This window comes from Parambassis ranga, unplaced genomic scaffold (genome assembly GCF_900634625.1).
Source record: "Parambassis ranga unplaced genomic scaffold, fParRan2.1 scaffold_21_arrow_ctg1, whole genome shotgun sequence".
NCBI classification, from domain to species: Eukaryota; Metazoa; Chordata; class Actinopteri; family Ambassidae; genus Parambassis; species Parambassis ranga.
In genome coordinates, this window is record NW_021144767.1 from 8,479,044 (window position 1) to 8,491,516 (window position 12,473).

Below are 12,473 nucleotides of genomic sequence, written 5' to 3' on the forward strand. Positions count from 1 at the left end.
CAAACATGGCGGTGGCAGCATCATGGTTTGGGCCTGCTTTTCTTCAGCAGGGACAGGGAAGATGGTTAAAATTGATGGGAAGATGGATGGAGCCAAATACAGGACCATTCTGGAAGAAAACCTGATGGAGTCTGCAAAAGACCTGAGACTGGGATGGAGATTTGTCTTCCAACAAGACAATGATCCAAAACATAAAGCAAAATCTACAATGGAATGGTTCACAAATAAACATATCCAGGTGTTAGAATGGCCAAGTCAAAGTCCAGACCTGAATCCAATCGAGATTCTGTGGAAAGATCTGAAAACTGCTGTTCACAAACGCTCTCCATCCAACCTCACTGAGCTCGAGCTGTTTTGCAAGGAGGAATGGGCAAAAATTCCAGTTTCTCGATGTGCAAGACTGATAGAAACATACCCAAAGCGACTTACAGCTGTAATCACAGCAAAAGGTGGCGCTACAAAGTATTAACTTAAGGGGGCTGAATAATTTTGCACGCCCAACTTTTCTGTTTTTTATTTGTTAAAAAAGTTTGAAATATCCAATAAATTTCGTTCCACTTCATGATTGTGTCCCACTTGTTGTTGATTCTTCACAAAAACTTACAGTTTTATATCTTTATGTTTGAAGCCTGAAATGTGGCAAAAGGTCACAAAGTTCAAGGGGGCCAAATACTTTCGCAAGGCACTGTATATATATATATACACACACACACACACACACACATATACACACACACACACATATACACACACACACACACACACATACATATATATACACACTCACACACACACACACACACACATACATATATATACACACTCACACACACACACACACACATATATATATATACACACACACATACACACACACACACACACATATATATATATACACACTCACACACACACACACACACATATATATATACACACACACACACACACACACACACACATATACACACACACACACACACATATATATATATATACACACACACACACACACACACACACACACACACACACACACACTCACACACACACATATCTAACATGGGTTTCCGTGGATGTTCTTAGCTCCAGCAGGCCATCCATGAACACCCAGTAGTTCTCTTACCGAGCCACCGTAGTTACATGGACTTCCTGCTGATGTCATACATCCTGTATACATATGACCTGGCTCTACCGGTCATCGCCGCCGGCATGGGTAAGCCGAGGAAGATAACGTAGCAGGGTGTGTGTGGACGGGAAGTGTAAAGCTGCTGTGTGTTTCCCTGCAGACTTCATGGGGATGAGGTTTGTTGGAGAGATGTTGAGGATGTCTGGAGCTTTCTTCATCCGGAGGTCGTTCGGCGGAGACAAGCTGTACTGGGCCGTGTTCTCCGAGTACGTCAGGACCATGCTGAAGGTGTGAACGCTGTTTTATTGGTTGAAATTGGTTTGTATTATCATTCTTCTCCTCATTTATTTATTTATTTATTTAGACTGGATTTGCACCAGTGGAGTTTTTCCTAGAGGGGACCAGAAGCCGGACGGCCAAGTCTTTGACTCCAAAGTTAGGTAGAAAGAATTTATGATTGTTTTTTCTTGATAATATTGAAGGATTTTCTGCCACTCACCCTGTTTCATGTGTCTTTTCCCAGGTCTATTAAATATAGTGATGGATCCGTTCCTTAAAGGGGAAGTGTTTGATGTCACCTTGGTGCCGGTCAGTATCAGCTATGAGAGGATCTTGGAGGAGTCCCTCTATGCCAGAGAACTGCTGGGTGTACCAAAGCCTAAAGAGTCCACATCGGTGAGTTCAGATGTAATATAAACTCTAATATAAGAGCATCTAAGACCCCCGAGGCGCCACCTAGTGGTTTGGAGGACAACAAACAAGCCGGGTTAAGCTGGATTGAGCACGGACGTGTGTGTGATAGCCAGATTTGAAAATAGGTCTGAACGTACCCAGCTTCAAGGCTATCTGGATTCAATCCTACTCTAGCTGGACTGACTTTCTCCAGTGTGGACGGGGCCTAAGAGACCGTTGTTGATGACCAGATTTTGAAGGCTCTTTAAGAACTTGTATGTGTGTGAAAGGATGTTTAAATAATTATTTAACACAAACACATGTTGTCTATTCTTTCTTCAGGGTCTCTTTAAAGCCAGAAAGGTCCTCAGTGAGGACTACGGCAGCATCCACGTTTACTTCGGTCAGCCTGTGTCTGTCCGAAGTTTGGCTGAGGGCAGAGTGAACCGCTGCCAGTTCAACCTCACACCACGGTAACAAACATCAAGCGTCCTCTAATACCTCTCCACACCAACAGGGGGCAGTCTCCACCCCGTCTGTCTACAGTGCATGTTTCCTCTCATCATGGTCTGACTTTTCATCTCCAGACACATCCCGCAGAGGCCCGGCGAGGAAATCAACCACTTCGTCAACGACTCGGCCTTCAGGCTGGTGTGGGCCCAGGAGGAGAACATGGTCCTGAAGCCGTGGGTCCTTCTGGCATCCCTGCTGCTCCAGAACCACCACCACGGACAGAAAGGGGGGACGGCCCTGGAGGAGCTGACGGAACAAGCCGTGTGGCTCAGGGACCTGTCCCGTCAGTGCGGAGCCTTTCTCCACTGGCCGGGTACAGAAGCACCACTGATGCAGAAGACGCCGTTTTTGTTGTTGAGCTGACGGATCCTCCTTCTCCTTTAAGAGCACGCTCCTCCCTCTGAGGTCGTTTCGTCCAGTCTTTCCCTCCATCAAGGTCTGGTGAGCATCTCTGAGGGGCGAGTCCATCTGGCGTTGGAACAAGGTCTGTGTTCATTTAACTTCATTTCCCTTTTAAAAACATTACGGTAATGACACGTAGCGTGTGTGCCGGGCGCTCTTCTTGTTATTACACACTGTTCAGAGCATTTATAACATAATAATAACTAATATGTTGCATCTGTCAGGAAAAACGGGTCGAATCATTAATGCAAAGGACATTTTCTGACAGATTCATTAAAATACTAAGAAAACAAAAAAAGAAAAATCTGTTCATAGTATCATGGAATTGGACTTGATACAGTGTTCAAGTTGTTTTTATCAAAGCTGATGAATAATTCACTGAAATCTGCCCTGAACACCCCTCTACCGTAACACCTTGTATAGACGTGCATCTGAAATCCTGGTAGTGTTTCAGCAATGAATCTTCATCAGCAGCAGTAATTCTATTCGCCTGCAGCAGGAGGACAGGGGGGACCAGAAGAGAAGCTCTTGAACCAGGCTGTGGTCGTGCTGTCCTGCGCCTCCTACAGGAACCAGGCGCTCCACGTCTTCCTCCGCCCGGCGCTGCTCGCCTTGGCCATCGTCACCTCTTCCTCCAACAACAGACGTAAGAGGACGTCATCACACTTCCAGCTTCTATATACATGTCTGTAAATCACGTGTGTTTTTTACAGAGGAGGTCTACAACAGCTTCAGCTTCCTGAGAAACATGTTCTCCAACGAGTTCATCCTCTGTCCCGGAGCTACAGTGCAGGTAGAGCACGTTTCAGTCCGGTCAGGATGAATACTAGAGACGTGTTCATGTCCTGTTGTGATTCCAGGACTTTGAGGAGGCCTGCTACCTGCTGGTGAAGACCGGAGCTCTGCAGATCCCCCAGCAGGAGGTGCTGATCACAGAGAGAGGACACAGGACGCTGGCTTTCCTCACCAGCATCCTGGATCCCTTCTTACAAGGATACCAGGTGAGGCCATAGTGTAGCATACAAGACGGCCACTAGAGGGAGCTGTTGGCACACAGCCACAGTCTCAACAGTTGTGTGTGTCCAGGTTGTGTGCAGGTTCCTGTGTGAAGAGGCGACGGAGGCTCTGACAGACAAACAGTTTCGTTCCTGCCGTCAGGAAGTTCATCATCAAACACCTGCTGACAGGTTTGTCTGGCACTAAGTCTTTGTCAGTGTTGTGCGACTGTAAATCAAGTCCCCCTGTACAACGTGAGCTGTGTGTGATCCAGGCACGCTGAGGTACGCCGAGGCGCTGTCGTCGGACCTGCAGAAGAACAGCCTGGCAGCTTTGCTGAGGCTCGGAGCCGTGCGGAGAGTAAAAGGGTACACCATCTTTATTATCAAATTCTTAATGCATTCATATTGAACTGTCTGATAATCCAGGATAGGGATAAGGCATGGATTAAATTACAGATTACTAATCTTGTTGTTTGAGATTAAAAGGGAAAAATGTGTGGTTTCATTATGGGTTAACTTTTCTATAGTCTAAGCCCTGTCTGGTTTATTGAGAACTTGTGTTGCCACTTAACCCTTTCAGTCTGTGAGGTGACCCTCAGCTAAACAAGTCTGTAAAAACACTGTTGGCACATTTGTTTGCTTTGCATTATGCTAAAAGTGCAAAAACGACCCCGATCCTTTAAAATTGATTGATTGATTAAAAAAAAAAAAGAAAGTTAACATTACTCACATTTGAATGAATGTATTAATGGTATTTAAGATTTAGATTTATTATGTTATCTTGTTATTGTGAACAATGAGTTTGGTGTCAAAACAGAAACAGCTGTCAGAGTGAGCGGTGGAAACGTAGCGTCTCTCATGCTAACAGCTTCTTTCTCTTTCAGAGGAGCTGAGCAGGGCACTCTGAAAGTCAACAAGGTGATGGTGAACTCCCTGGAAGACACTCTGGGTAAAATTAAAAAAGAAACAAGCTGCTGTCGCCATTACTGACCTGATCTCTGGGTTCTCAGCAGGCCTTTAAAATGCCTCTCATGTTTGTGCGTTTGTCCAGGAGGAAAACTGCCCACTCAGAAAGCCGCCGCCGCTCGCCTCTAACACTCGGCGACCTCTCCAGCCAAGGAGTCAAGAAGAAGAAGACTGAGCTACGGTTTACCAGTAAGGCAGCCCCTCAGCTCAACCGCCATCTTGAGATGAGTCGGCGCCTCTTTCATTTTTTCCCCTTGATTCAGAACTGCTTCTTCTTAAAAGCCTTTTTAACAAAAGCTTCTCAATGTGCCAGCTCCACTCAGAGTGGCGCCCGCTCCCCATCCAGGCGTTTAATACACAGCCTTTCAGTCTGTTCCTTCATCTCCTCCATTAGCCGTTAGCTTCTCTTATCACCCTTTCAGCACTTTAATCAGTGGCTTTCCGCTACACGCTGTGCACCTGCTGTGTATCTAACTACGTTCTGTGAAAGTTTGTCATAACATGTTTTAACTTTGGTCTTTGTTTCTTTTTGTCTGCGCCAGTTCTGCCCCCCTGGTTTTCCAGGTGTGCCACAGGGCCCCCCTCAGGGCTCCTGCCAACAGTCCGAGCTGCACGGGCAGCGTTTGTTTACACAGTGGAGATATAGCTACTAGTTACAAACAATATTGCCAAAGGAACACATTTGTCCTCAAACCTAGCATAGCTACTGAAGTGGCTTTACAGTCACCGAGTCATAATGAAACGATGCAGTCACTGAATCACACAAGTGATTGTTAAGACTCAGGATTACTTTGTTTTATCAGCATTTCCAAATTATACTAGATTAGGTTGTTTTTTAATCTCATATTGACTTTATTTATTGGCTTGCTACCTGTCTGTGCACTCCTGTTACTCTTGAACTCCACCTCAGCTGTTCTAAAACAGGCCGAGCTGCTCCGAAGGCATCAACACATCACCTCCGACTGAAAGCCCCTTAATCTGGGTTTAGATTACAGAATTATTGGCTTCGTTAATCCACCCATTCACCCTACACAACATTATGCTAACGTTTGGGCCGCGTATATCATGCTATCACCAGAGGTTGCTAACAAAGGCTAATTCTGTTTCCAACAGCATGAGCCCTGGAGGCTAACATTAGCTTACACACATAATGATGCACTTTCTCTAGTGGATTATTGTATCCTCTGCAGTGTTTTATGCCAGATTAGATTAGATTAGAGCCATATGTACAAATATACAGAATGTAAGAAGAACAAACGATAATCCAGGATATATGGATAAAGCCCGGATTAAATTACAGATTACAAATCTTGAAGGGTTTGAGATTAAAAGGGGAAAATGTGTGGTTTCATTATGGGTAACTTTTCTATAGTCTAAGCCCTGTCTGAGTGGTTATTTGTGTAGCTACGTAACCCTTTCAGTCTGTGAGGTGACCATGAGCAAAGCAGCGAGCCACATGTGGACGTCTAAACCGCAGATCAGTTTCTCACTGTGTGTGTGTGTTTCATTAACATCAGCTTTAAGTAATGGATTTCTATATTGGATTGTATTCATTTAACTAAGTCGGAGGTTTTTTAGTACTGGTGAAATATAAATAAAGTGTTTTGAAGTACAAGCTGTGTGTTGTCATAATCTTCACCTCTAGGTGTCAGACTTGCCTCTCCGTGAGCCCGCACACACACATAGCTGTATGGTTGTAGAGCTGTAGCACAATAACTAGTTTTAGCACGACTAGCATGGCTTTCTAGCATGATGGCTATGGACTCTTAGCACGGCTAGCGTGGCTGTGTACTTTTGGCTTGTTTTGCATGATGGTTGTGTAATATTAGCATGACTAGCATGAATGTGACTGTTTATTTAAATAGCTGCAGCAAGATAATCCAATCCATCTTTATTTATAGAGCACTTTTAAAAACAAGGTCAGCCTAGTGCTGTGCACAGCCTATCAAGTGTAGAATTAATGACTAATAAAATAAAATGAAGTAAAATAAATATAAATGTGATAAAACACAGAGGTAAAAGCCAGAGTTTTAAGTGATGACTTAAAACCATAAAAGAAATCCTATGAGCTATGGAGTCTAAAATGCAAGAGCTATTAAATTACTAAGCAGCTCCTCAACTGTGCTGCCGTTTTCCTTTTCAGATTCCCAATTTTCAATAAAAGCTTGACAGAAAATCGGGGCAGAGAGTGAGCTCAGAGGGCGAGAGTGGATTTTTTGATAGGTCTATGGTCAGGAAGGAGTGGAATTTGGAACTGCGCTGTGATCTGTGACAGGAAATGGTGTTAGGGATACCTGTTCTACATCAAACACGTTTGAGATCACAAGATCCAAATGTGAGCTTTGCTGCGGCTGGGGGATTTTACATGTTGGTTCAGATGAAAAGATTGTAGCAGTTTAATGAAGTCGGAGGCAAGTGGAGAAGAAGTAGGACAACAAACGTGAATGTTAAAATCCCCTAAAATGATGAGCCTGTCATATTTGACCATGATGATTGATAAAATGTGCAAATTCCTGAATGAAACCAGAATGAAATAAAACCAGAAACTCAACACAACAACACAGTGACAGGTCGGTCACACTGTAACTGATGCTTCACAACAAGTTGTGTAACTCTGGTGTTTTTCTTTACAATCAGCCCTCAGGTCTCATGATCAGTGAAATATGAAGGAAGTGTCAGAACGGTCTGACAGCTGGGTGACTCTGCACTCAGACCTGTTCTATCTACTGAAATGCGTGTCTCACTCTGCAGCCCTGCAGCCGCACTAGGGGTGGGCGATCAAATATCGATAGTATCGATACCAACGTTAGGATCAGTAATTACTCGATACTAGCCTGATGAGATCGATATATCAATTTCATACAAATTTCACATGTTCCAAGTAAGAGAAAACACTAACAAAAAAACACACTATACGTGTAGAAAACATATAACTAGAAGTCAATTCCAATGTATAAATTCATGATTATGGACCAGCTTGTTTGTTATATTGCTTATTTCAGAGAGAACTGACAAAACATCAAAAACGTCGCTCTAAGGATTGGACTGATTCTGGTACCAAGCAAGAGGTCTGGTCAATCTGGTTCTGACAGCTAGAGTTCTTCAGGAGCTTTCAAGAACAACTTGGAACCATGTTAGAGGGTGCCAAAGTTTACTTTGACCTGTTGACCTCGAAATCTAAGGGCCATAACTCAGCATACAATTGGTCAGCAATGTGGCTCTAAGTGGTCTTTGAAAGCCCTTGAAGAACTCTGTCACATATGTAGAACCAGATTTGCAGCTCCCTGTTTCAGGTCAATCCCCTGATTTGACCTGAAACTGACAAAATCCATGAAAATGCAGAATCTGGCCTCTGAGGTTTAGGGGGCTACTTGCTGTTATATGTTGTCAATAGAAGATCCAGGAACCTGCTACCAATGTATAACTGAACAGAGTTCTATTACATATATGAGCGCCAACTAGATGGCACTGACCTGGACCTAACCACCTGTCTATCTCGCGATGGCCTCAGGAAAGGCAGGTGTGCCAACAGCTACACAGCCCACACATGACAGTTGTTGAACAACCAGACCAGACCAGCTTGTGGTCAGACCACAATCAGTGTCAGTAAAACATAAACTCCGATGTAAAGAGGGTTACATGGCATTAGTAAGGAAAGCATGTCATTGTGACCATTTGCATGTAACTTAAGTTATAAGTTACTAGGTACAGCTGAGGTACTAACTGAAGCTAACCCTAACCCTACCCTAAGAAACTGCTACTGTGAGGTGCAGGAAGCGACCTGCCGCTGTGGAAACACAACTCATTTACACTAACATAAAGCAGCCAGAGCCACAAAGACTCGAGCTGCAGAGGAAACAGAGGGAGGAGGAAGAGGCAGATCCCCAAACATGAACCAGAGACAGAGGTCACTGACAGAGGCTTTACTGCAAAACACCCAGAATATCCAGGAGAGGATTTAAAGAAGTGAAGGTTCAGACTGAATCTGCAGCATGAATTAATGGCGTCTTTCTGAGTGCAGTGATAACACATGCAGTTTGAGCAGAATGAACTGTCATATCACCAGCTGAAATAAATGTTGTCTCAAATTCAAAATATATCTAATAATGTAATGATACAAGTTTATAATAATGATATGTATTTCAGTATGGTTGGTATAATTATTTTATCACCTGTAGAAGGACCTTTACTCTTCATATTTAGGCTCCATGCGAGACAGGTGTCAGACTTGATCAAATTATCTTCATTATGTTATTTAACCTACATGATTCATAAAGAGTCCGTGGCTGTCACAAGGAGCATCGCTGACATGTGAAGTTTATAACTCATACAAGTTATACAGTTCTGCACTTTGTTTGCAGCTTTGATTTACTTAACAGATGTTATTGTGTGGTTATTATTCTGCTAATCATGATCAACTGATTAAAGGCAAAAAGAAGGCAAAAAATAATCATTGTATGACATGAAACTTCCAAAGTAAAAGTACGGTATTGGTAAAAAAGGGTAGTGTGGAACGCATAAGTCTTTGACCGTGTATACCACTTATGAAGTCCTGTTTGGAAGCCAGTATAAGGAGCATGTTTAAGAAACATTAAGATGGAATAAGCCCTCTTTTTGTGCTCGACAGTGGCCGCACCATTTAAGTTAAGAGGAATTCAAGAGGTTGGTGCACTATTAGTCATAGTCCAGGGGGACTTGTAGCTCAGGTGGCCTGCCCTATAATCCAGAAAATATGGTCAATCTTTCAGTCAGTCTGGTTCTGACATCATCTCCGGCCACATTGCAGAGGTGGAGCTGCTCTGCTCATGATGTCACTAGCTGCTCGTAAAAACACAGACACAGACATAGAAGGTGCCACAAAGTGTTTTGCGTCATGTAGCATGTGATGCCAAAGCTGACAGAATGAAAGTCATGTTGAAGCAGCGACAGTGCATTTCCATCTGCTAACACAACAACACAGGTCAGAGTCACCACTGTAACTGTATGCTTCACAACAAGTTGTGTACTTCTGGTGTTTTTCTTTACAATCAGCCCTCAGGTCTCATGATCAGTGAAATATGAAGGAAGTGTCAGAACCGGTCTGACAGCTGGGTGACTCTGCACTCAGACCTGTTCTATCCACTGTTAACCCATTCATGTCAGGTTGTATCAGGTGTCCTGTTTTCAAGGTAATGAAATAGATGGATGATACTATCCTGAATTTCCCTGAGGGACCTCCTCCCTGCTGCACTGTGTAAGGTGTGTGATCCATGCTGCTTCTGCTCAGTGATGATACTCACAGTGATGGTCTCATTCAGTCAGCAACCATTCTCAATAACACTGTTAGACTGTAGCAGACACACGTTGAATCATGTCTGCCCTCAGGACCATGAAGGTGTGACAGGAATGCAGGTTACAGAGAGTCCGGCTGCGACAGCTGATACTTATATTTACTGTATTTGACTTCAGGGTTTGCAGCACATTATGCGACCAAGTCATGTAAAGAATCGGTCCAGACAGTGTTTAGCTTGTGTGTTTCTTGTGTCTGTCAAGAGGCTGGGTCGTGGCTCTGCTTCAGAGAGTTGGCTGCTGACACCTGGCTCCCAGCTGAACCAACAGTCTGTTTAAACCTGTTCAGAGTTTCTAGGAAGTCATGTGACCACAGAGCTCCTCCTATGATGGAGTATAACACCCTGAACACTGACTGCTCTCTGCTTCGTCACAGAAACCAACAGCACAGGTAAGACTCATCTCACTGTGAAGGAATGATGAGAAATGCTTCCAACATGTTGAGTGCAGAGTTTTAATGTGGACATTAGCTGGATAGATCAGTAGGAATCAATGGCTTTATGTTATCATGTTCTATTATGAAGGTGACATCATGAGGTCACAGGTAAGTATAAAATGTTGATGAAGAGAGAGGAAAAGGCTCAAAAGCCTACAAGTGGCTGCTTAGTGCCAAACCACAGATATGTTTGCCAGCACACTGTAGCAGCGCAGGTGCAGGGCCCACATAGTGCAGAAGCAGGTCCATGGAGTGCACAGGCCGTCAGAGTGCACACAGCTTTAATGAGCAGCAGAGTAGTAACACAGAGGGAGAGGAGGAGAGACGAGAGCCAGCAGGGACCGGAGCAGGAGTCAGAATAGCTCCTGTCAGCCGGTAGAAGTACGGGAGCAGTAGATGAGGTGACTGGTTGCCTTTGTTGCTTTTGTTTAACAAATCGTGCTATGACTTGTTGTCATGGTGACTTGGTGTAAACAGTACATTACATTTAGCAGCGTTTCTTTGACGGCCACTTTAGCTTGAAGATGGGAATGGTGGCCCTGTGGCCATCTCTCCCCAGATGAAAGCTCTGAGTGTTACAAGAATGTTTTTAGCATGGCCACTCTCTTCCGTGTAGTCTAATGTCCTTTATTTCATCTTTGAACAGCACATATATGCTCTGGTATGCATAACTTATAAATAACCATGGTGGGCCGCCATGGACAGAAATGCCAGGGCCACATTTTAGTCCCAGGTCAGCCTGATAAAGAGAATGTAGTTTGGTTGTAACAGGATCAACTCATTGTAAACTGGTGTTTAGAATTTCAATACATCACCCTTATCAATGTGCAGCTGTGAGGAGGGTGTAGCCTACTGAGATGTGAGTGGAGCTGGATGCTCACAAAGAGGAGACCTTGGTGCTGGTGCAGCGCCCTCTCATGGTGACTTCCATGACTGTTGCCAGGCAACAGATTCCACTGGGCTTGGTTTAAGATGTAGTATGTTTGTTTATTGGAAAATGATACAGTATTAAATATGGAGCAAAAATGATCTGAAGGATTCAGACCAGTCATCGATCTGTGCTGATCTGTAGCTCATTGATTGCTGAACTCCATCTAGTGGACAGACAGTAGAAGTGAATCAGGAAATGTCTTTCAGACACTTGATGACTTTTATAGCAGATGAACAGCTGTTTCAGAACAACTTGTGTTACTGTAGTGTTTTTCTGTTCCAGTCACAGCAGACTGTAGAACTCTCAGGTCACATGATCAGTGAGGAAATGCAGGGAGTGTCAGAACCGGTCTGACAGCTGGAATGACACTGCACTCATCACTTGTATCTACCGTTAACCCATTCATGACCACAGTGGCGTTTGTATGATTTGACAGCATTTAAACACCTGCTGTGAAAATGTCGGTTTGTTCTGAGTTCATCAGATCAGACTACTTCCAGGACTGACGCCATAGAGACATACTGTAAAGACAATCAAATGAACTGGGCCTTCAAGGAGGGTCAGTGGGTGCTGCTGGGGGACATGGCACCCTGCTGATATAATGGTAGGAGAAACACTGATGTCTACAGCTCTGATTATCAGCCCTACACACCTACAGTGTGGACTAGCTGCACCACCTGCTAAACACAAAGGTTGTAGGTCTGGTCTTAAAGGTGGAGGTGGTGTCTGCCTCTTTAATCCAGATTTACACCTGGTTCCAGAGTGAGGGCTCCTGGTGATTAAGGCTCCTCCCAGTCTACTTTAATGGATTCTAGGAACTACAAGTAAACCTGCACTCTGAGATCTGAGTGTTCTATTGGGAATATATGGGACTATTAGATCCTGCAGGTGTAACAGAGCTTGATCATTAAGGGCCTTGAGAGTAAGGAGGAGGATTTTGAAGTCTGGATTGTACTGGAAGTCAGTGAAGAGAAGGTTCAAGAGCAGCTGTATATGTACCTGTATATATATTCTATTTATTTATTATTTCTTTGTTACATGCTGCTGCTGCTACAAGCTAATCCCCTACAGGGATTCATAAAGTCCATCTTAATCAGT

The 12,473-nt window shown here is 43.9% G+C and overlaps 1 protein-coding gene across 1 annotated transcript; it reads left to right on the forward strand.

Annotated features, from left to right (window-relative positions):
- Positions 1-1,086: 1,086 nt before the first annotated feature.
- On the forward strand, positions 1,087-4,904 carry LOC114429906 (dihydroxyacetone phosphate acyltransferase-like; the record flags this gene model as incomplete). Its single annotated transcript, XM_028398515.1, is given in 15 exon segments — positions 1,087-1,216; positions 1,290-1,417; positions 1,494-1,569; positions 1,653-1,804; positions 2,144-2,274; positions 2,389-2,627; positions 2,700-2,798; positions 3,213-3,362; positions 3,430-3,509; positions 3,577-3,717; positions 3,803-3,856; positions 3,858-3,903; positions 3,987-4,080; positions 4,599-4,663; positions 4,766-4,904. Coding segments are annotated over 15 exon segments (1,629 nt in total), but the record flags the coding sequence as incomplete, so codon positions are not given.
- Positions 4,905-12,473: the final 7,569 nt, after the last annotated feature.